The sequence below is a fragment of the Pristis pectinata genome, chromosome 27 (assembly GCF_009764475.1).
Source record: "Pristis pectinata isolate sPriPec2 chromosome 27, sPriPec2.1.pri, whole genome shotgun sequence".
Classification (NCBI taxonomy): Eukaryota; Metazoa; Chordata; class Chondrichthyes; order Rhinopristiformes; family Pristidae; genus Pristis; species Pristis pectinata.
Genome location: NC_067431.1, coordinates 23077932 through 23103336, shown reverse-complemented (window position 1 = coordinate 23103336; position 25405 = coordinate 23077932). Strand labels below are relative to the sequence as shown.

Sequence of the window (25405 nt, the reverse complement as noted above, 5' to 3'; positions counted from 1 at the left end):
CCCCACCCCACCCCCCACCCCGTGTCAAAATATGTAATGGCCGACTTTGGACCTGACTCACTTAAGTCAAGAAGATTCTGGTTTTGATCCCAACTTTGTGCTGGGATCTCACTTTGGGCAGGGGTACATCAGTTCTGATGGGCCACGATTGACAAAGCTCAGCTCTGTGTCAACTGAGACTTGAGCATTGGAGTCTTATCTCTGACTGAACTAAAATCTGAAGTCCCACATTTTGTAGGATCATAAAAGGTTGCGGCATTGAAACATGGCCATTTAGATATAAGATTTCTTTATTAGTCACATGTACATCGAAACACACAGTGAAATGATTCTTTGCGTAGAATGTTCTGGGGGCAGCCCCCAAGTGTCACTATGCTTCCAGCACCAACATAGCATGCCCTGAGGGTGCCTGAGGGCGCATACCACCAGATTTAAGGACAGCTTCTACCCCACTGTGATAAGACTATTGAGAGGTTCCCTTACACAATGAGATGGACTATGACCTCACGTCACTTGTTGTGACCTCGCACCTTATTGCACTGCACTTTCTCTGTCGCTGTGACACTTTACTCTGTACTGTTACTGTTTTTACCTGTACTACATCAACGCACTTTGTACTAACTCAATGTAACTGCACTGTGTAATGAATTGACCTGTACGATCGGTTTGTAAGACAAGTTTTTCATTATGCCTCGGTACAAGCGACAATAATAAACCAATACCAATACTCACAACTTCCTAACCCATATGTCTTTGGAATGTGGGAGGAAACCGGAGCACCCGGAGGAAACCCACGCAGACACAGGGAGAACGTATAAACTCCTTACAGACAGTGGCGGGAATTGAACCCGGGTTGCTGGCGCTAACTGCTACATAGCTTATTATCTCTATGCTAACCACCTCTGTCCCCACCGAAAGAAAAGGAGCTAATACCATTTCCCAACTCTTGCTGTGTAGCCTTGATGATTATGGAACTTCAGTTTCTCATCCAAGTATCTTCTACATGTTGTGGTGATTCCTGCCCCCACTAGCTTATCAGGCAGTGCCAATGCCCACCAAAGTTTTCCTCAGCTTCTTAATCTTCTATCAGTTAGCTTAAATCAATGACCTGTAGTTATTGATCCCTCTGGTAAAGGAAAGAGGTCCTTCCTGTTCCGTTACACAGACTTACAAAATGTTATGCATCTCAATCAACTCTCCTCTGTTCCAAACAAAACAGTCTAGCATGGAAGTGATGCACAGAAATGAGCTGAAATCTTGTAGCCCCATGCATTAGCAATAGGAGAAGAACAAAATTACCTTCCAGGTCACTCTGATGCTCTGAGATGTGACAGGCTCTAATATGACATCCATGGGAGGGCCGTCTGGAGCTGAAAGAGAGGAAACGAGATTCCAGTGTTATGTATATTTCCAGAGGCTCCCTTGCCACCACATCTCAGTCACAAACATTACTTGACTTTCCACAGTGGATTTTTCCAAATCTTCAACTCACACTTTAAAACACAAGTTGTCCATTGCACTCACACAGGCAATGGGCCCAAGAATCTCTTATATGCACATACAGGAGTCAAAAGCAGCAGCAGTAGTGCTTCCACCTAGAAACCAGAGGATGGGAGTTCAAGTCCCACTCCAGGGTTTGCACATGGAATCCAGGCTGGTACCTCAGTACAGTACTAAGGGTGCACTGCATCATTGGAGATGCTGTCTTCCAAGTGAGATGTTAAACCAAGGCCCCATTTGCTTGCTCAGGTGAATGGAGAACATGGCAGTTTGCAGACATGCATTGTGTTCTCTTGGACAGCCCTCGTTTCTCAACCAACAGCCATAAAACCTACTGTTATGTTATTTACCTCAGTCTGGTGACTACAATTGCTTATGTTAGGACAGAGACTGAGCTTCAGGAGTGCATTGTTGGTCGTGAAGTCTCCTGAGACATCCTGAAGACAAGGACATCCCATATATGTGCAAGCCCAATGCGTCTTTGTCTAGATAAGCATATGGAGGAATTTAAGATAGAGGGATATGTGGGAGGAAGGGGTTAGATAGTCTTAGGAGTGGTTTGAAGGTCGGCACAACATGGTGGACTGAAGGGCCTGTATTGTGCTGTATTGTTCTATGGTTCTATGGTTCAACCACCGATCAAGAGTGTTATGGATATTCTTGAAAAAAAACCAACTACATTTGCCACTATTTTGCTCCCAAATTTCAGTTTGATTATTCTGGTGAATAAATTTTGTTTCTGATTTGCATACCCCAGCTATTGTCTTAGCTAAAAAACAATCGAAACCCATAAAGAACGAGTAAGATAATCAGAAATAATAGTCAGTGACAACAGATTAATTTCAATATCCACAGGTTAGGGAAAGATGCTGTTTAACTCATACCTTGTTAACTGGTTTTGAAGGAAATAACAAGATCTGCATTCATTTTAAATTAAGGACGTTAATTCACAAGTTTTAGTCAATAACCATTCTCCTTCTCATTTTACTCAACAAAAGCAACACTCCTCTTGTCAATGTGCAAGTGAAAACCAGCTTTGAGCCTCTAGGTCTCTGGGGCATTTCCTTGGGTTCTCCATTAGGGAGAATGAACCCAGTATTCCCTAGTCTCAGATTCAACACATGACCTCTGCTGAGATGTAAAGGGCAGGATCGCCCTTCCTTGACACTTTCCACTTTGCACAGAGAGAGAGAGAAACGCAAGCTACTGACCAGTGATTATGAACAAGGGGTAGCTATCTGCCCTTAAGTGCCTCTCCTCAAATCCTTGCATGCACTTTGGCTTAATATCCTTGCCAAAAATCCATCCACCTCGGTCTGAAAGCTCCAACACTCCTCAGTATCCATAGCTACATGAGGGGTTTTCACTATCTTTAACACGGAAATATTCTCAATGGTAACACCAGTGCTCAGAATAGAGAATGCAGCCAGCAGGCAAACGTGAATATATAACAAGAGGGGTTTACATTTACTTTATATCCCAAGGGTTTCACAACCGACAAGTTACTGCTGGGCTTTGAAGGCAATCATTCCAGTAGAGCTTGATCCCTCAAACAGTAAACCATTGCAACCAGTAATTGTTTTGGAGATAATGGTTGAGGGAAGGATGTTGGTCAGAACAGTTCTCTCTGCAAGAGGTTGCTATTGGGTTTTTCACATTGACCTGAACAAGCAAATAGAACGTTAACATCTCCAATGGTGCAGCCCACCCACAGAACTCCCTCATTGTGTGTAAGGGTAGGGCTTGAATGAAAGATCATCAGCTTGGTGAAGAACAAGGTTTGGCCTGCCCAAAACCTGTTGGTCTTACAGTGTAATGAAATGTCCATAGTGAATGCTGCTGACTGGCACATTCCAAAATTCAGGAGGATGTGCTGAAGTTCAGTGCAAAAGCTTTGTGGGGAATCAATCATAAGATATCTTTATTTGTCACATGTACATTGAAACATACAGTGAAATACGTCTTTTGTGTAGAGTACTCTGGGGACAGCCCGCAAGTGTCGCCACACTTCCGGCGCTGATAGTCTAAGGTCCTGCGCTACTGGAGACTGAGGGGCTGAGTCCTGAGTAACGGTCTGCCATACATTTCATGGGTTCATTGCTTAAAGAGGAAACATGAGTAGCATTAATACATTGTAAATAGAATGCATTGATTTGATGGCACAATGAATGTAAAGATATGTACTGATTGCAACGTATTTCCTGTATACATATTTTTATGAATAAATAAAGAACATTTTATCTCTCAGAGATGCAGGGTTAATCACAACTCAGGCTGACGCATGGTTAGAGGCATCTAATAGTGAGTGCAATGGAATGAATAATCCACTATTCCACACCTTTGGTTAAAGACAAAGATTTAGTACCTGGGTTGGGGAAGGGGAATGCAATGAGGTTACATGCACCACTTCCTCCCTTCTGCTAAATATACCAGCTGAAAGTTGGATTAGACTCAACCTTCATGCCTCCCACAGTGTGAACACATAAGTGAAGAACCTCCCTTGGGTCAACAACTCAGACAGCCATCAGAACCATCCCAAAGAAGGTCAGTGTCTTTGCGAGAGTAGTCAGGGAGAGATGGCAGAACTGAGGAAGTAATTTAAAAGCAGCTACATAATATAGTTAAACATTTTGGAAATGTTTGGTTTGAATTTAATAGGAGCACGATACAAAGACAATTAGGGCAGTTAAACTATGTGGAATAAAGGACGCATTGCGTGCTTTTTCACAGCTTGGACTCTGCCATTTGCCCAGGAGATCCAATTAACACTGAACTACATTCATTCCATATTTTAGTGAAAAGGGCATTACAGGTTATTTACAGTTTAGCACTTGCTGTCTTTGAGTACTCACTGGGGGGATTCCTGTACCAAACAACAAAGATTCCCCTAGCAACCAAACTGCTGCCAATCAACAGAACTGTCAAACAACCAACTGAAGGAACCTCTTGTGACCATAAACACAACAACAAAAGAATCAAGACTCTACAAGGCCACTTGTGGCAATGTAATGCACATGGACAAGTAGTGGCTTGACTAATTTGGTCACTCTCTTATTTCTCAGCTTACGCTTTGAAAGCCCACTTCAGGGTCGGTAAATTATTGCATAGCCAATTAGAAGTCCAGTGGCAATATTCCCAATTAACAATCATCTCTGCAGCTTCACCACAGATGAGACACTGCATATTGGCTCCGTTGGTTGACCTCTTGCCTCTGAGTCACATGATTCTAGGTTCCAGTGAATTGAGCAGAAAAGTCTGGGCTGGCACTCGAGTAGGACCCTGTGGATGCCACAGTGTCAGAGCTGCCATCTTTCAGGTAAGGCATTTAACTAAAGCCGTGTCTGCTCTCTCATTAAAGATTCCACTGGGACTACTTCAGGGGTGAGGGTAACTTAACTTTCTTATTGGTAAGGTTGTATAATTAACATTGCCAATTTAAACCATTTGTACTGATTGTGTCAGCTACTTTCTCACCGATAGGTATCATCGTCTACTGGCTTCCCTTCACCACTGCACTACATCAAAGGAGAACAGGGAAGGTATCCCAAGAGTCCTAGCCAATAATGACCCATCAATCAGCATTATCAAAAATAGATTATCCTGCAGTTGCTGCTCAGAACTTACTGCATACAAATTGGCTGATATATTCCCCACACTCTAACTGTGAATATAGTGCAGGAGTACTACATTGGCTGCAAGGTTCTCTAGTGCTGTAGAAAGCCATGCCTCTCTTTCTTACTCTCCAATGATTTCACCATTCTCAGTCCTACCTTCTGGCTTACTTCAAAACCCTTTTTAAATATTTCCTTCTACTTCGATGCTTTATAGCCAATGAAGTGGTTTTGAAATAACAAACAGAAAATGCAGGGAACACTCAGCAGGTCAGGCTGCATCTGCAGAGAGAGAAACAGATTTGTTTCAGGTCCCAGGCCCTTCAGCAGGACTGACTTTTCTTCAGATCTGCAGCATCTGCAGGTTTGTGATTTTGCATTTATCACACCTGTAAGGCAGGAACCGCAGCAGTCAATTTGCAAGTTCTGACAGACAACAATAATCAGGTAAGGTGTTTTTAACAAGGGTTTTTGAGGGGTAAGTGTTGGGTGGAGCACTGCAGAGAACTCCTTTACTCTTTGCCAAAGTACAGCCATGGAATGCACAATCCACCTGAGAGTACTCAAAACTCAGATTAATATCTCATCTGAAAGATGGCACCTCCAACAACGTAACACCCTCTCAGTACTGTGTTGGGAAGTTAGCCTAGAGTTTTGCACTCGTAATATGGGAGTGAGAGGTGCAGGGATAGGGCCCAGGGTATCCAGTCACCTTTCCTCCTGTGAAGTAGAACTAAATTCCTAACAGTGGAATATATGAGTCATGGCAATCCGATTCCACTAAGTTATTGGTTCAAACCTGTATCCTTTTTCTTACATCACATACATCCTAAAAGTTAACCCATTGAGGAGTATGTTATAATTGATGTGACTTCCAAATCTATACAACCATTGCTATCACTTAAGATGATATAATTTCAGACAGTGGCTCAATAAGTCAATGCCTTTGTGGACAGACTGCACAAAGGGCCTTGATTTGGTGAACTTCTTTGAGAAAGGTGTCTGTTCTTCACTGAAGCCGTGATCATGCTGTATCAAAGACAGGGACCACTTAGCATTAATTTGGACAGAGAGATTGCTTATAATGCAATAGTCCACAGTATATACCTTTCATCAGCAAGTCGAGACAAATATCCCCAGATGCCTGTTCAGCACCAAGGAGAGCTCCCTGCTCTCGAGCCTACGCCTAGCGGCTTTCTGCACTGAATTTATTTACAAGGGACTGAACAAAGTCTAGACTAGATTTTGAGAAAATAAGTGAAGGAAGACTTGATGAGTTAATAGGACTGTGTTGGGTGGGAGCAGAGAGTCACAAGAGAATAATAGAACTGTAGACTATTCTGGTGAACTTCATGGTGAAGGTTGATCCTGTTCCTAACTGAAGCCACGACCGTGTTGCATTAGAATTAAGCACCATATAACATTAATTAGGCTGGCGAGATCCCTGAAACCAGCCCTCATCACTTCAGAGAGGGCAATCAAATCCCCTTCCATAAGCCGGGTCACAAGCCTTTTGCTTTAGCAGTCCATTATTGTGATCGGATGACTGATTGTTCGAAATAATTCTTGATTGCAAAAAAAAGTAAAAAAAAGTGACTACCCAATGGTTCAGTAAGTGGATACACTGCCCAATAACCAAAGATCGATTCCTATCCTGTGCCGAGCTTTCCCCAAGGCAACAGAAAGAGTAAACCAGCCCAGATTGATGGTGTACAACCCCTGTATGCATGCACCGGTGCCAATTGGAAACAAAACTGGGTGCATCCTGCAGTTAAACAGGCTGCAGATATCCTCAGTGAAAGTTCTCTCATGTAAACAGATGTCTGCAACCAATTCTTCTCAACCTTCGACCTGCTTAGGATGGTCAAGGCAGTTGAACAGTGGTACCATTAAGACAACAGGAATGGCCAGTGACATGGCCCTTTGAACATTAATCTTCCTAAGCAGCAAACAGGCTTGGTATTAGAGTAGTTTACTACTTCAAGTTGTCAATGGTATTACAGTGGGGAAATGGATGATTTTAGAGGACAATATCCCTTCTGAAATGGGGCTCAGCAGAGACAAGAATTCCATTTCAAGTATTGGCACTGAACTCCGTATTCATTGACTCACGTGGCACAGAAGAGACTATTTGGCTGCATGCTATCTCTGTGAAAGAGCTGTCTGATTAGTCCCCCTGCCTTTCTCTTGCCCCACAGATTTTTCCTTGATATATTTCATCCAATTGCCTCTTGAAACCAACAGATTTTCCAGAACACACTAACTCATTGCAATTTTTTCCCTTACATCACTCTGGTTCTTTTGTAGAGTCATACAGCTCAGAAACAGTCCCTGTCCATTCTGAACCATTGAGACCCTATCTATACTAATTCCACTTGGCCCATAGCTTTCTCTACCTTTGCAACTCAAGTACACATCTAGATACTTCTTAAATGTTGTGGATGACCACCTTCACCACCCCCTCAGGCAGAGAGTTCCAGATTCCAACTCCATTCCAGGTAAAAAAAAGTTCTTCCTCAAATCCCTCCAAGCTTCCTTACCTTACCTTACCTTAAACCTATGCCCTCTGGTTTACACACCTTCGCTACGGGGAAAAGTTTCTTGTTCTCTATCCTATCTACTCCTTTCATAACTTTTCAATGATCTTAAATCTAATTGTTGACTTACTGCCACTGGAGACAGACTCCCCTACAAAATACTGACACCGTCTATCAAATCTGCCCTTAGTCTCTGCTGTATTAAGAGAAAACATCTATTCTCTCCCCAGGTAATTGAATTCCTTCACCTTTGGCACCATTTTAGAAAAACACTAATTCCTCTCAAAGTCCCTTGTTATTTGTCCTAAATTATGCTGCCCAGATTTGAACATGATGTATCAACACCTTATAAACAAGTTAAATAATGATATAGTATAACTTCCCTTTTAACCACATTCTCTAAGCACACTGAAACAAGGCATAGAGACAGCTTCTAGTTTGGACAATTCAGTTCCAGCAGATAATGGTTGTCCCACACCAGTCTGACTTGGTACCTGCTTCCTCTGTGCTGACGGTTAATTCTTTGCTTGATTCACTTCTGCCGATCTTGTTGAATGAGTAGATCCTTATACTGTAGACGGACGCTGGGTGCAGATCCACAATGTTGGCCTGGTTTATGGTTGGGTTGATATTCCGAGTACTCTGCTTTAAGTCCCACGAGTCTGTTGGGAAGAAAAGAACATAGAACATTACAGCACAGTAACGCAGAAGCAATTGTTTTTCAAATAGGATCTGAGATAATGAAATTTGAACCCAGGAGGTAAAGAGGAAAAGTCTCTGAGACAAGAATTTGCTGCTCACGGCTATGATGCAAACCATAACAGCAACTTAAAGTCTTGCACCCCAATGCCCTACACTTGCTTTCCTACATTACAATAGCGACTGTCCTTCAAGAGTACTTAATAGACTTTAAAACAATTTGGGATGTCCAGAGGTTGTGAAAGGTATGACACAGATGTATCTCCCTTTAAACAACTTATTTCCATGTGCCTGAAAGTGCAATTGACAGGAACTCTCTGTGCTCCCAGTCTGGGTATTAACTATTCCCATTTCAGTAAAGTTGATGCTTCAATCAAATCATCAGATAATCCAATATTTTAAGCAAGAAAGTTCCACTCTCTCATTTGATGAAGGTTACTCAATTCAAGTAATTGTTTAAGTGAAAAGCAGGATCAAGTTCACAGGTCAGATTTTAAGGGCTGCATGCTTCACAGCACATTTGTAGTCTCTATGGGTCTCAGATATGGGTCAGAGAGAGTCAGGCTTCCTTTAATCAGTCCCAATAATACAGAATGCTTCTTCCTACAGTAACTGGACTAGTATTTTGGGGTCTGGACCAATGATTCAGAGATGTGAGTTTGAATTCCACCACAGCTGCTGAATTTAAATTCAAGTCCGTAAATAAGTCTGGAATAAAACACGAGTATTATTGATGGTGACCATGATAAAACCCATCTGTTTTATTATTGTCACCCAGTGAAGGAAACTTGCCCTCCTTACTGACTCTGGTCTACACGTGACTCTTGGCTACCAATGGCGGTCTACCCTTAACCATCTTCTGTAATGGTCTGGCTAGTCACTAAGTTCAGGGTGCAACAAAGAACGGGAAGCTTTGCCAGTAACATCCCCCCCCGTCTCAAATGAATGAGAATTGCAAACAATACTCTGCATTTCCATCTGGTACACACTATTTTCTGGTCTAGAGATAGCTGGGTGACATGTCCCAAAGCAACTGGGAGTGACTTTCTAGCTTTTGGAGATAGAGCCTTGTCACTGCTTTGGACCCCCTCCTTTACCATGCCCAATGCTCTACTTCTGTGGAAAGAACGCTGCCAAATCTCATAGAGTCATAGAGTAATATGGCATGGAAACAGGCCCTTCAGCCCAACTCGCCCATGCCAACCAAGATGCCCATCTAAGCTTGTTCCATTTGCCTGTGTATGGCCCCTATCCCTCTAAACTATTCATATCCATGTACCTGTCCAAATGATGTTATTGTACCTGCCTCAACCACTTCCTCTAGCAACTTGTTCCATATATCCACCACCCTCTGCGTGAAAAAGCTTCCCCTCAGGTGCCTTTTAAATCTTTCCCCTCTCACTTTAAGCCTATGCCTTCTAGTTCTTGATTCACACTTGCCCTAGGAAAGTCAGGCAGCCCTAATTTCCAACTGCATCACGATGGTGTTTAATAGGAGGGGGACGTTTCAGTAACTTCTGGTGTTCCATCTAGGGCTGGAAGCTTGCCAATGCAGGCATGAATGGGTGCCAGTGAGCAACAGAATGGTGTAATGGCAGTGCCCAAGTGAGAAATGAATACCCCATGTAGCAAATTTAGTATATATTACAAAGATATAGTAAGGTACAGTCTCTATATTCCATTCCACATTGGGAGGAACAAACTTAACCAAAGATGAACCTGATAAAGGGCACATTATCAAAAAGAATGAGATGAGCTAACTTGAAAACCTGTGTCTCATCAATTAATTTATGTATAGAAAACAACAATAATTATGCTTAAATCCAATAGATGTTGTTTATAGGCAATGGCAATCTCTGGTCAAAGACCTCCCTTACAATAATTTATTTATACCAGTAAACTTGATAGGAATGTATTACATATATGCATGGATTAGCTCAAAAAAACTTGTCAGATTAGAATTGATTATACAGAAGCATGATGAATGAAACACCCAACAATCTTATCAAACTCTGATAGAATACACTGCATATAATTAATATTTGCAGCCCTTGTACAATATTAATTTACAACATTTAATCATATTTTAATCTCTCCTGGTATGGCAGCAACAGAATTTAGATTTCTAGCAATGAATTTAAATTGTCAATTAGATGCTTTGAATAAGTACTGCAGACCCCTTAATGATGTCTCAGGAGCTGTGTAGAGATTGGATTTTAAACACAGTATAAAGGTGGTGTTTAAAGGGCCTTCTATCTTTTCAGGAGAGTAATAATCAATATGTTTTATAGGATGTGCAGTTTTTAATGGTTGACCAGAAGAGAATGAAGCCCCAGGGTGTATGAACATTCACAGCAACTTGCATTAATGTAGTATCTTTAACATAATTCAGCACTACCTCAATTCTTGGCTTGGTAGACCCCTTTTGGGTTGGAACAGAAGACTGTGGTCGAATTTGTTACCGACACTTCTGGTATAACATTGGTCGCTTGATGCAAAACTCTACCGTGCATACGAAACCCCCAAAAACTGAGGCAGCTCTTAAATGGAGAGGTAGGGGCCTACTTGAATTTGTCAAAGGGCTCCATTATACAAGGGCTGCTTTCAGAGAGTTCAGGGTTTCCATCTTCCTCCTGGTGGGTGGCTCCCTTATCTTTCCATCAACTCAACTTCACAGATTATTATTCAAAGGGTGAAAGATTGCAGCATGCTGTTGTGCAGAGGGACTTGGGAGTGCTTGTGCATGAATCGCAAAAGGTTGGTTTGCAGGTGCAACAGGTTATCAAGAAGGCAAGTGGATTGCTGGCCTTCATTGCCAGAGGGATTGAATTTAAGAGCAGGGAGGTTATGCTGCAACTGTGCAGGGTACTGGTGAGGCCACACCTGGAGTACTGCATGCAGTTCTGGTCTCCTTACTTGAGGAAGGATATACTGGCTTTGGAGGCAGTGTAGAGGAGGTTCACCAGGTTGATTCCAGGGATGAGGGGGTTAGCCTATGAGGAGAGATTGAGTCACCTGGGATTATACTTGCTGCAATTCAGAAGAATGAGAGGGGATCTTAAAGAAACATATAAAACCATGAACAGGATAGATAAGATAGAGGCAGGAAGGTTGTTTCCACTGGTAATTGAGACTAGAAGTAGGAGACAAAGCCTCAAGATTTAGGACCGAGATGAGGAGGAACTGCTTTTCCCAGAGAGTAGTGAATCCATGGAATACTCTGCCCAGGGAAGTAGGAGAGGCTACCTCATTAAATATATTTGACACAGTTGGGGAAATAAAGGTTATGGGAAAAAGGCAGGTAGGTGGAGCTGAGTCCACAGCCAGGTCAGCCATGATCTTAGTACATGGTGGAGCTGGCTTGATGGGCCAGTTGTCCTACTGCTGTTCCTATTTCTTATGTTCTATGTCCCTTCACCGCCAATGTCCTCAGCAACATCCCCATCCCCATTATCTGCAGCCCATTTCACCATCCACATGAAGCCTCCCATCAAATGCTTGAGCTCTTCTCTCTCAAGCCCCTTCCTCCATGATCACCACAAAAGGAGATTATGGATGAAGGGGCTCTTCTATCAAGCACATTGCTTTGAGTCTTGAATGTGCTTCAACAGACCATAGAGTCAGCAGAGAAACAGGCCCTTCAGCCCGATTCATCCACGCTGACCAAGATGTCTATCCAGGCTAGTCCCATTTGCCTGTGTTTGGCCCACATCCCTCTAAACCTTTTCTCTCCATGTACCTGTCCAAATGTCTTTTAACCATTGCAATTGTACCTGCCTCTACAGCTTCCTCTGGCAGATCATTCCATATGCCAACCACCCTCTGTGTGCAAAAATTACCTGTTGGGTTCCTTTTAAATCTTTCCCCTCTCACCTTAAAACTATGTCCTTTAGTTTTAAACTCCCCTACCTTGGGAAAAAGACTGCGACTTATCTACATCCCTCATGATTTTATGTACCTCTATAAAGTCACCCCTCAGCCTCCTACACTCCAGGGAAAAAATTCCTAGCCTATCCAGCCTCTCCTTATAACTCAAGCCCTATCACCAGTGTAATAGTTGCTATGAAACACAACAATGATGCATTTCACCCAGAGTGCAACAAACCCCACAACAAAGGAGGAAAGATGAGGACAGATAACTCAATGTTTGGGTCAAAGGAGCACTTTAAAGGAGGGAGGGTGGGAGTGATGTGGAGAGGTTAAGGGAGGGAATCTGGAGCATGGGACTGGACTGGAGGCAAGGCGTCAAAGGGCATTAAGGAAATCAGAGATGCATTAACGAGCTAGAGTTCAACATTCCAGTGGGTTGGAGAGCTGGAGGTAGTTACAGAAATCTGAGTGAGTGATTTGAACATGAGGTGAAAAGTTTTAAAAATCAAGGCACTGGTGGTTCAGAAACCAATGTGTGCCAGTGGGCAGGTGCTGAACGAAAGGGACTTGGTATGAGATAGGAGTGGTGTGGGACAACTTTGCTTTATTGGAGAGGAAGGCAGAGACCAACTAGGAAACCACTGGAATGGTTGAAAGTAAGAATGGGAGGCAGGTGGCAAAGATAGCTGAAATCATGACTGTGCTGTATCCTTTGATGGAGGTGAAGCTCATCTCGGGGTTAAAAAGGATGCTTATAGTGGGGTTTAGTCTGGTTTACAAGGTGGGCTGTTTGGGGACTGGAATGATTGGTGAAGGAATGAGGCTAACATGCTCCTCGGAAGACATTGACGAAGAGGGAGGTGGTTGCCGATGCAGTGAGACCCACCTGACTTGTTCTTATATTCAATGTCAAAGCCAAGGATAAGACTGTTCCCATCAAATCTCTGAGTCCAGCGGAGATTCATGCTGCGGGCTTTCACTTCTCTGATCTCCAGCTCAGGAGGGTCGGGTGGCTCTGTGGAGGATAGAGATGTGCACGAGTTAATTAACTCTTTACTTTCCATCTTTCTTGCCACCTGTAACACTTTCTTCCACATATATTATTCCCTGCAATGATGCAATTCAGTTTAGCAGAATCAAGTGACAACTAAAAATACAATTTTCCAGGAACAACCATGCATAATTTGTGTTGATCTATAAAAAATTTCATCAATTACTTTGCTGCCATTGGTTAGAAACTAAAATAAAGGAGATGCAACACAGAATAAGAAAGGGTTTGGACAAATAACTGCTGTAAACAGCTTGGCACTGTTGACATAAAAAAGAGCCTTTCAAGAAGAATCAATGGAGAGCAGCAAGGAAGTTAATCAGCTCATTAAGCTCTCCTCTACTTACAGCATTGTACTTCACTGGGACATGGCTGGCTTGGTCTATGACCTTGTTAAACCCCCACACAAGGAGTTTCACAAGCTCCAGATGGTTTATCAGTTTAATGGCATCTGAGGTCACTTGGTCAAAAGGGTGAGAGTTAGTTCCAATTTCAGGACTTTGATCCTTTCTAACTGGTGATCATAAAGGTCTTGCCTAGGTGCTCCTTTATGATTGGGATTAATGTGTAGGGCATTGGTGAGACTACACGTGGAGCACTGTGTACAAATTTGGTCTCCTTCTTAAGGAGGAACTGGAGGCATCTTAGACTAATTCTGAACTGAACCGATTCCATGGAGGAAGGGGTTCTCTCATGAGGAAAGATTGAGCAAGTTGGGCCACAGACATTGGAATTTAGATGAATAAGATGTGATTTTAATGAAACATATACGATTTGTAAGGTTCTTGACAAAGCAGATGGTGAGAGGATGCTTCCCTTCACAGGGGAATCAAGATCCAGGGGCATGGTCTCAGAATAAGGGGTAACCAATTAAGGTGGAGATAAGGAGGAGTTTCTTCTCTCTGAAGGTTTTGGGTCATTGAAATACTCTTCCCCAGACAGCTTTGGAATCAAGTCATTCAATATATTTAGGGATGAGGTTGATGTATTTTTGGTCCACAAGGGAGTCAAATTGGCATTAAAGTAGTACTAAGGCATCAGCTTGACTGGTGGAGATGGCTTGAAGAACCATGTGGCTGCTCCTGTCCTTATTTCTTGTGTACTTGTGAAGGCAACCATATCAATTTCAAACCAACTGATTCCCATGAGCAGACTGTAATTAAGTCACCTTCAAAAAAAATTGCTCGGGATTAATGCAATTTGTTTTCTTCAAATCTTTATGCTTCTTTTGAATTGAGAGATTTCAAAGGTTTGTTCATTGTAAGTAACAAGTTAAATTGTTCCAAATTCAACTATTTCTTCACCGTGAGTTAGTTTATCTAGAATTGACTTCCGTATCAACAGATTCAGGGTGAAAATGGACCAGAGTTCCCAATTATGTTGGAAATACATGTGCAGATATCAGAAAGCAATAACTCAGTTAGGTCCATCACTGAATAGACCCAGTATGCTTGTCATAACCAAAGAAGTATACCATTTATGCAAGAAACTGACCATGAAATAGTTAAAGTGATGAGGAGAGATTGGATAGACAGCTTGCATACTCATTGCGTCTGGAAGATTAAAGGGATCTAATTGAGGTGTTAAAGATGATTAAAGGATTTAATGGGATAGACAGAGAGAAACCATTTCCTCTGGGTGCAGGAGGAAGTTCAAACCAAGGGGAGAGACCTTATAATTAGAGGTAGGCTATTCAATGCTGATAATGGAAAGCACCTCATCACACTAAGGGTGATGAAATCTGGAACTCTCTCCCCCAAAGCACTGTTGAGGTAAGGTCAATTGAAAACATTACAAAAAACAAGATCAACAGATTGTCTTTAGGCAAAAGTATAAAATGATTTGGAACAAAGACATATAAACAGCGATTCGATACAGATCAGCCTGTTTGCAACTGAATAACAGAGCTGATTTGAGAACTGAATGGTCATTCCTGTTCTTGTGAATCAAGACTTTCTGAGGGATATTGTGAAAACTTAAAATTGGAGAGAATAAATATACACCCTTGCTAGGTCAAGACAATGGGCAGATCTTATTTTTTCTCCATTGAACTGCTAAACCACATTATCTGCAGGGTGAACAATATCTCCCCTGAACCAACCTCAACTGGCACCATGCCAAACCATGAGCAGAAAAGTCCTGGTTTCATGGTCTCCAGAAAATAGAAGTCATCAGCTCATCCCCTGAGGGGCAAAGCTGCACACAAATGATGCACAGAAGAAGCATCAAGAGCTTATTTGGTTTTTACTGTGGCTGACTAAATGCTTTTGGAGCTAACGTACCTGTAATAGGTTTTAACCGTAAATATGCATTCCCTAAACTTCAATGTCTTCTATCTGAGATCTAGGGAGAAAGTAACTTGTGAACAAAACTTTGCACAATATTTCTTCAGTTAGATTTTTATTTTATTGAGGTCAATAATTTAATATTGGAGACCCCCATAAGTCTTATGCCCTTGGAATTATAAGTACTGGATGAGTATTATTGAAGCCCTTAACTTGGAGAATTGGATAACCATTATAGGAACACCTAGCTCAGAGTACAAGACAGCCATCACAAAATTCCTCTGGCTGAAAGGACAGGTTCAAAGCTTCAAGGAACCTTTGCATGGAAGTTCATCTCTGTTGTACACACTAAATGTATGGCATCCAAATTATATACATGTTGATCTCTGGTTCTGCAACTACTTTTGTTTACTCCATTGGAACCATATTTCAGAATGAGTGTTCAACATTCTTGCAAGTGCTTAATGTATACAAAATGATGAATGTCAAACACTTCCTATTTTAAATATCTATATTTAATAAACTGAGTTAATATTACCTGAAAGTTACAGTAGAGTTTTTCAATCCCTAAGCAACACTTCCTAAAAACACACACTACAGCAATAGGCATTGTGACATCCAATGGTTTGATACATTTGGTTAAAGTCAAATGATTGTGTGGGAGAACGCAATTCACTTGTGCCTCGCACAAAGCCAGGTCTTTATACATAGAGGATCAGACATGCTTCTCACTTCTACTAGCTCAATGAGAAATCTACCTGAGGTAGAAATTAGGATCAGTTGCATCCGGACCTTTACTGAGGCTATTGGAGAGAGAAACTTGTGAATGGCCATTGGTTGTAAGTGTGTGTGTTGGCTGCTGATTACGCACGTCCAGTGATGAGTACAGCTGGCAGTTGATGCTCTCTCTCATACTTAGCCTTGGTAACCAAAGGCAAATTCCTCCTCTTTTACCTCACTATCCTCATCAAAAATAACTAAACTAAAAGAGAAGAATGAGAGGTTTTTAATCTAAAATGAATCTCGACTGCACTTGACAGGACATTGATGACAGAATTGATGAGCAAGCAATAGTTTCCCTGGTCCATCAGAACCTATCCATCAGAATACAATACTATTGATAACTATAAACTAAGTATAAATAATGTCACATTAAACTCCTGCATCGTGAGAGATAATGAAGCCCTGTAGTATATTGGCTTCTGATTTTAACTTCGTGACATTTATTTGCAATTATCAGTCCTAATGCTTCCTAATGGTGTATTGTGCTACTATGGTTAGGGAACATTAATGGAAATGTTTGAGAGCTTGTACTAGTGAAAAGTCTCGGTTTGGTTAAGGGCATCAATGATACTCACCCAGTATTTATAGTTCCAAGGGCATAAAACTTATGGAGGTCTCCAATATTAAATTATTGATTTTTCAATAAAATAAAAATGTAACTGAAGAAACTTTGCACTTTAGGCTGGAATTGGACCCAATCCCAATGCTGAAAAAATGCAAATGTATGGTATCCAATGTTATGAATATCTGGGGCAACCCTCAGATCTGAGGTGAACTGAACCAACAATGCATCACATGGAATACCTTGAACCGTGAGTTGAATGAGTCCTCGATCCTCTCCATAGGAATTGATTGCGTGCAGGAGAAGAAGCCAGAGTCCCCACGATCGGCAGGTATGATCTGCAGGAGACAGGCACGCAACAGGACATGTGTTTAGCAATGCACCAAAAATTGGTATCCTCTGCTCCTATGTTCAATTGAGCAAGTAGAGGCAGCCCTGCTGATTTGCTGAAACAGGAATATGGCAATTACAGATAAGGTTTCTATTAGAGTCCAAACTAGAAACTGGTTTACTTTGAAAGCACCAGGTGCCAGCCCTACTGGGATTCAGGATTACTTGTCCACATCTGATCTTATAAGGCATCTATGGTGTCACCAAAAAGACATAGCTAAAAGAAATATATTCACCTCAATATTGGGCCTCACAATAAAACTGTTGAACTGTTGCCACCTGCTTCCCAAATTCCTTGTTTGATCCCAAACACAAGTTAAATCCTTGGGTGGCATCAGCCACTTTGCCATGGACAAGTTGACGTTGTCCTGTCAACACCTGCTAAGGCAAGCGAAGCATGTGTTCCACAAGGTTTGCACACCAGTCCACGTCTCATCCAATTTCTAGGCCAGTTTTCCACATCATACCTGCAGGTTAAATTCATGTTTCATGAACCAGGCTCTACCAGTAGTTCTTTTGAACTGGTTCTAGATCACAGGATCGCTAGGTCACGGGCCAATGTGTGCAGAAATGTCCCCTTTCAAATTCTCTCTTTCTTCCTGTGAGGAATCCGTAACATCTCCTGCACCTAAACTTCCCCAAGAGTCATACTGGCATTGACCAAGCTTTTAACAGGTCAGAGACAATATTGGGAATGAAGAAGCACAAAACCTGTACAACATTCCTTCCTGAAGTTTCTCTTTCCATATTCTAATTAAAATTTGAATCTGTCAAACCAGCCTTCATGAAGTCAACATATTATAGGAAATCCTATTTTGGAAGCTCTACACTTTTTAACATAACTCATTTTTATGTTAGGAAACAAAAGTAAAAGACGAAGAAAGTACCGTCCCACTGCAGCGAAAACTAAAAGGAAACTTTACTGAGAGAATAACTAGAAATTTGACTCCAAGTCCCACTGGAACTAAAGGTTTAGGTGTAAATGCAGTAAAAATTGGATTTTCTGGTATTTTGTGTGGGGAAAGCACAGTGCCAGATTTGTGTGGGGGGAGGTGTTTCACTAGGTTGATGCCAAAGAGCAGGAAAACTTGGGTTTTGTGTAAAATGTAGCAAATGTCATTTATGGACAAAATTTCTCAATCTATTGCACTAGAAACCAGCAGAGAGCCATCGCCCTCTCTTAGACGGGATCGACAACATTGCACAGAGTCTCTGTTCTCTCCACCTCTCCCCTTCTCTGCAACTCAAACACATGCTTTTCCCACTTTTCTAATTCTGAAGAAAGGTCATTGACTTTTTCTCTTGTTAAATCCCCATTCATGGTTCTTTCTCCAGATGCTGCTTGATCTGTTGAGTGTCTCCAACAATTTCTCTTTTTATTGCTGAGCCAAGCACTTCACATTTAAATTACTGCTATCCTGATCTTGTCTTTCAAGCAAAACACATCTAATTGACCATCAAGAGACAACAGAACTTTGATTTAATATGTGTCTCATCACCACACTGAGGCAAGCCCAACAGAACTGCAGAATAAATGGATGGAAATATGTATGGTGACCATTCATCATGTGAGCAGTGTTTCATATCTTGACCAGCATGCTTAATCACCTTTTGGCACAAGTTTTGAAAAAAGCCCACTCCTTTGAACCTGTTGCTTCCACTCCCATTCTCATTTCTATTGGAGCCTATCATTTATCAGTGTGAATCCACAATTTTTATCGTTTATGTCAGAGATTCATACATATCAGTTAGCCTTCCTACACTTATTACTATTCCCATTCCAGCAAAACACAATTCTTTGCCATGTACCACTCCAACAGCAAGAGTATTCCTCCCACTGCCCATGGATTAGATCAGCATGGGCCATGGTGTTCCAGGTAATCTACACAAGCCTTCTGCCTTAGAATTTTCATACTTCCACGTGACAGAGAAGGGAGCCATTCAGCTCATGGGGATGTGGCCGATATTCAGGGATCTTATGCAGGATGTTAGGGATAAATATGTCCCGGTGAGGCAGAGAAGGAATGGCAGGGTGAAGGAACCGTGGGTGACAAGAGAGGTGGAACGACTTGTTAGGGAGAAGAAGGTAGCATATGTGAGGTATAAGCAGCAAGGTTCAGACAGGGCCCGTGAGGAATATAGGGTAGCGAGGAAGGAACTTAAGAAAGGGCTGAGGAGAGCTCGAAGGGGACATGAAAAGGCTTTGGCTAGTAGGGTTAAGGAAAATCCCAAGGCCTTTTTCAAGTACGTGAAGGGTAGGAGGATGGCTAGGGTGAAGGTAGGTCCGATTAAGGACAAAGGTGGGAGAATTTGCCTGGAGGCGGCGGAAGTGGGAGAAGTTCTGAATGAGTACTTCTCTTCGGTATTCACCAGGGAGAGGGGTCTTGATGATGTGGAAGGGAGTGCTGGTAGGGGTAATGTTCTCGAGGTTGTTGATATCAAGAGAGAGGATGTGTTGAAGTTGTTAAATAATATTAAGACAGATAAATCTCCAGGGCCTGACGGGATTTTCCCCAGGCTGCTTCGAGAGGCTAGGGAGGAGATTGCTGAACCGCTGGTAAGGATCTTTGAGTCCTCGTTGTCTACGGGGGTGGTGCCGGAAGATTGGAGGATTGCGAATGTGGTCCCCTTGTTCAAAAAAGGTAATAGGGATAGGCCGGGGAATTATAGACCGGTGAGTCTCACGTCTGTGGTGGGTAAGCTGTTAGAAAGGATTCTAAGGGATAGGATTTATGAACACCTAGAGAATCATGGACTGATTAGGGACAGCCAGAATGGCTTTGTGAAGGGAAGATCTTGCCTCACAAGCCTGATAGAGTTCTTTGAGGAGGTGACCAGGAAGATTGATGAGGGCAGTGTGGTGGATGTGGTTTACATGGATTTTAGTAAGGCATTTGATAAGGTTCCTCATGGTAGGCTTCTTCAGAAGGTCAGAGGCTGAGGGATCCAAGGAAGCTTGGCTGTGTGGATTAGGAATTGGCTTGCATGTAGAAAGCAGAGGGTTGTGGTGGAAGGAGTGCCCTCGGATTGGAAGGCAGTGACTAGTGGTGTCCCGCAGGGATCGGTTCTGGGACCTCTACTTTTTGTGATGTTTATAGATGACTTAGATGAGGGGGTGGAGGGCTGGGTTAGTAAGTTTGCGGACGACACTAAGATAGGCGGTGTTGTGGATAGTGTGGAGGGCTGTCAGAGCTTACAGAGGGATATTGATAGGATGCAGAGCTGGGCTGACAAGTGGCAGATGGGGTTCAATCCGGAGAAGTGTGAGGTGGTACACCTTGGAAGGACAAACTCCAGGGCAGAGTACAGGGTAAACAGCAAGGTACTTGGCAGTGTGGAGGAGCAGAGGGATCTGGGGGTTCATATTCACAGTTCGTTGAAAGTTGCCTCACAGGTGGAAAGAGCAGTTAAGAAGGCCAATGGGATGTTGGCTTTCATAAGTCGCGGGATTGAGTTTAAGAGCCGTGAGGTTATGATGCAGCTTTACAAAACTCTAGTTAGGCCACATTTAGAGTACTGTGTTCAGTTCTGGTCGCCTCATTATAGGAAGGATGTGGAGGCGTTGGAGAGGGTGCAGAGGATATTTACCAGGATGCTGCCTGGATTGGAGGGTATTGAATATGAGGAGAGGCTTAAGGTGCTAGGGCTTTATTCACTGGAAAGGAGGAGGATGAGAGGAGACATGATAGAGGTATATAAAATATTGAGAGGAATGGATAGAGTAGACAGTCAGCGCCTCCTTCCCAGGGCACCAATGCTCAAGACGAGAGGTCATGGCTTTAAGGTTATGGGTGGGAGGTTCAGGGGAGATGTCAGAGGGAGGTTTTTCACCCAAAGAGTGGTTGGTGCATGGAATGCACTGCCTGGGGTGGTGGTGGAGGCAGATACATTGAACAGGTTCAAGAGCTTGTTGGATAGGCATATGGAGGAATGTGAGATAGAGGGATATGCAGGAGGAAGGGGTTAGGTAGTGTGAGGGTGGTCTGATAGACGGCACGACACGGTGGGCCGAAGGGCCTGTTTTGTGCTGTATGGTTCTATGGTTCTATGGTTCTAGTCTATGCTTGCTCTCAGAGCACACCCATCATTCCCATTGCACCACCTATCTCCCTGCAATCTATTCTCTCACACAAGCCAATCAACTCCCTCCTGATTCTTCGTCACCCACCTAAGGGCAATTTACTGTTGCCAATTAACCTAACATCTTTGTGATGTAGGGGAGAGCCACCTGGTGCAGGGAGAAGGTGCAAACCCAGCACTGGAGGTTAGGATCGAACCCGGGTTGCTGGAACCGTGAGGCAGCAATGCTAACTGCTGCACCACTGTGTTGTCCATGCTCCAACAGCATTGAGCCACCCATAAAATATCCACAAATCTCAAAATTCATGTAATGTAGAAATCCTTCTGCCCTTTAGCATAGTTGTCATCCAGAATCATTGTTAGAAGCAAATGTATAATATACTTCAATTTAGTTGGAAACTTTTTAAAAATTTACATAGGAAACCTTCTCAAACCTTGAGCAGTAATAATTTCTCAAGGTTATAACTGTGCAACTTCATATCTTAAAATATAAATGTCAAGGTGATTGTAAATGCAGTGATGTGACCTCCTTTAAAAATCATATAAAATAGATTTTATTTTAATTGGAGACTTGGACCAAAACAGCATCAGAGATAGTTGGAGTATTCAATGAAACATTTAATGTGCTCATTGTGTCTTCAGTTTTGAGACCCTTCCTTTGTCAAAAGCTTTAGGATTGATTCTAATCAGTGTTGAGATATTTCTCACTTGGTGTTCCTTGTTCAGTTTTAATCAGACTCAACAACTTGAGAAAGAAAAGCATTGATTGGACTGTAGCTCCATCTCTGCTGATCTATTAAAGGTCCATGGATCACCATGAAGTAGCAATTTCCTCAGCTGAAGGCTCTTGACTTTCACCATGGGTATAGGCAGCATGTATTAAGCCGCTTCTTCCAACCCAATAACACTGCTCCTTCTCGTCACAGAATTAAATCCACTCTTAGGTAAATATTCAACTTCAATCTTGTGCACAATAAAAATCTCTACCTCATATGATGTAAACTGCAGGTCTTGTGAGATATTCTCCTTCATTTATCACGAGGAGCTGCAGTTAGGAGCCAGCAAGTTGACTACATTGTTGTTTTGCCAATCACATCTGCATCCCCTAGCCTTTCCATCTTTAAGGTGTTTGTTTTTAGTCAATAAAGACTACTTTAATAAAGTTTGCACTTTAGAACGGCTGCTGCAACAGTAATGATGATGGGTCCTGGGAGCAGCCTGCCTCTAGAAGTCAGCCTGTGGTAAACTTATCTCCAGGAAGTGATTTTGCCTCATTAACTAAAAATCCAACTTACTCTTCCTTATATTTGCCAGGACTAACTAAGCTTTCACAGTCTTCCCTTCTCCAAGAACAATTTACATTCATATTGCACTTCACAAGCTCTGGACATCACAAAGCACTTTACAGTCAACAAAGTATAGTCACCATGTTAATGTAAGAAACCTGACAGTGAATTTAAGCATAGCAGGCTCTCCATAATCCCAACCTGATAATGACCAAATAATTAGGGTTAGTGAAGTTGGTTGAGAGAAACACATTGGGCAGGTGGATTGGAAAAGTCCCTTCTCTTCCTTGAGGTGGTGCCATTTTCATTATGCACCCATCTGAGAGTACATAGCGTCTCAGTTAACAAAAGCACCTGCAATAATGCAGCATTCCTTCAACATTGCATTGGAGCATCTTATCCTCAATCTCTGGAGTGAGACCTGAATCCACCGTCTTCTGGCTCCAAGGCAAATGTTCTGCCAAGTGATTCATGGCTTTGAAAACCCAACTTTGATATCTTTCACTCTTGACCATCTTCACCTTCCCAATTTTCTTCAAAGCCAGGGGTGCTTGGCATGTTGAATGTTGACCCTTCACCTCGATGTTTTAATAAAGCACTGCTGAAAAGAAGCAACAATCTGCTGGAGGAACTCAGTGGGTCGAGCAGCATTGGTGGGAGGGGCTTCCTTTCCTTTCCATTCCTCCGCAAATACAGCTCGATCTGCTGAGTTCTTCCAGTAGTTTGTTTGTTGCTCCAGATTTCAGCATCTGCAGTCTCTGGTGTCTCCCCTGCTGAAAAGAAACACAGACCCAAACTACAGAAAGCAAGTCCCCTCTGATGAACTGGCCAATCAAAGAAATACACAGTTCAGGTTTTTGCACATAATTTACTGATGCTATAACAGAACACATTTTAATTGTAATAAGCACAGATTTGGCATCTTCCCTTTCACAGCTCTACCTGCACACAACCACTTAGTCTTCACTAATGTTTAAGTTCCACACCACTCCTGCTACCTTCTTTTAAGTGCCATCTTCTATTCCTTTCTCCTTCACACATCCAGCTTCCTCTTTGTTCCTCAGCCGCTACATTCAAATTCCTGGTCATTCTCTGGGTAAAGACATTTCTCCAGAATTCTGCATGGAATTCATTAATGACTGTTTTGCCTTCATGGTGCCTAGTTCTGAACTCTTCTCAAAATACAGAAACATTTTCTCCACCAAATTATGGCTAAACAGTCAAAGAGAGATACAGCACGGAAAACAGGTCCTTCAGCCCTGCGAGTCCGTGCCGACCATCATTCACCCACTTACACTAGCCCTACGTTAATCCCATTCTCCCTGCATTCTATCAGCTCCAGCCAGATTCTACCACTCACCTACACATTAGGGCCAATTTGCTGTGTCCAATTAACCTACTGACCCACACATTCTTGGAATGTGGGAGGAAACTTGCATCCTGCACTGCACTTTCTCTGTAACTGTAACACTTTATTCTGCATTCTGTTATTGTTTTCCCTTGTACTACCTCGATGCACTGATGTGATGAAATGATCTGTGTGTATGGCATGCAGAACAAAGTTTTTCACTGTACCTCGGTACAAGTGACAATAATAAACTCATTCTCTTTCAGCAACCAGAGCACCCAGAGGGAACCCACACGGTCACAGGGAGAACATGCAAACTTCACACAGACAGCACCCGAGGTCAGGATTGGGTCTCTGGTGTCGGGAGGCAGTAGCACTCTACTAGTTGTGCCACTTATCAGACCAGTTGAATTAATAAATTGTTGTTTAGCAGACTGAGTGGAGAGGTCAACAACTTACCTTCAGGGTGGAGACAACCTCTTCACCATTGTCCTTGGTGGCCACCGAGTATCGGAACATTCTGTCGGGATCAATCACCGTGTCTTCCTTCTCCCAGCGAATGATGATTGGTCGCTCTCCACGGGCTGTGCAGTTAAGCTCCTTGTTCTGGCCCTTTATGGCAATGGTGGTGTTGGGGTGGGAAGTAATCATTGCTGGGACTGGAATAAAGAGAAAAAATATACAACAGTTCAATCAATGGGAGAGGCAGACCGCAGTCAAGCTGATAGAGGGACTACTGAAGAATGCAGTGACCATTACACCTTTGACTGCAAAGTTGATTTCAGTTGTGCGTGGAATAGGCTGCCGGTGATGGTGGTGGAGGCTGATATGATAGGGTCTTTCAAGAGACTGTTAGATAGGTATATGGAGCTGAGTAAAATAGAGGGCTATGGGTAAGCCTAGTAATTTCTAGGGTAGGGACATGTTCGGGACAGCTTTGTGGGCCAAAAGGCCTGAATTGCGCTGTAATTGTTCTATGTTCTATGTTCTAAACAAAAATGAAAAAGTGCAGATGCTGAAAATCTGAAATAAAAATAGAAAATACTGGAAACTCTCAGAAGGTCAGGCAGTATCTGTGGAAAGAGAATTATGTTTCCAGTAGAGGATTTTCCATCAGAACTGGGAACAGGAAAGTTAGTTTTAAGTTGTATTGAGACTGAGAGGAGAGATGAAGAGAACAAAGGAAATATCTCTGATAGGGTGAGGCTAGGATTGCCATGGAGATAAGATGAGGATGATGTCATCTGGTTGATGGGTTAATGAGGGCATTCAGAGAAAGGAACATAAAGGCTGTTGAGTGTTTCAAGCATTTTCTGTTTACATAAGTTGGTTTCAGTGTTCATAATATAAACGAATATAGAACACAATATAAGGGAAAGACGTTGGATTTATGATACTGTTAATGC

General features: G+C 42.5%; 1 protein-coding gene across 1 annotated transcript in view; it reads right to left on the bottom strand.

Annotated features, from left to right (window-relative positions):
* Positions 1 to 25405, bottom strand: part of LOC127583633 (cell adhesion molecule DSCAML1) — a 506127-nt gene that overhangs the window by 129408 nt on the left and 351314 nt on the right. The window contains 6 exon segments of the mRNA XM_052039813.1: positions 1300 to 1370; positions 8143 to 8310; positions 13104 to 13232; positions 17138 to 17191; positions 17194 to 17233; positions 24459 to 24658. Of these exon segments, the coding sequence (XP_051895773.1) occupies positions 1300 to 1370; positions 8143 to 8310; positions 13104 to 13232; positions 17138 to 17191; positions 17194 to 17233; positions 24459 to 24658 (662 nt within the window).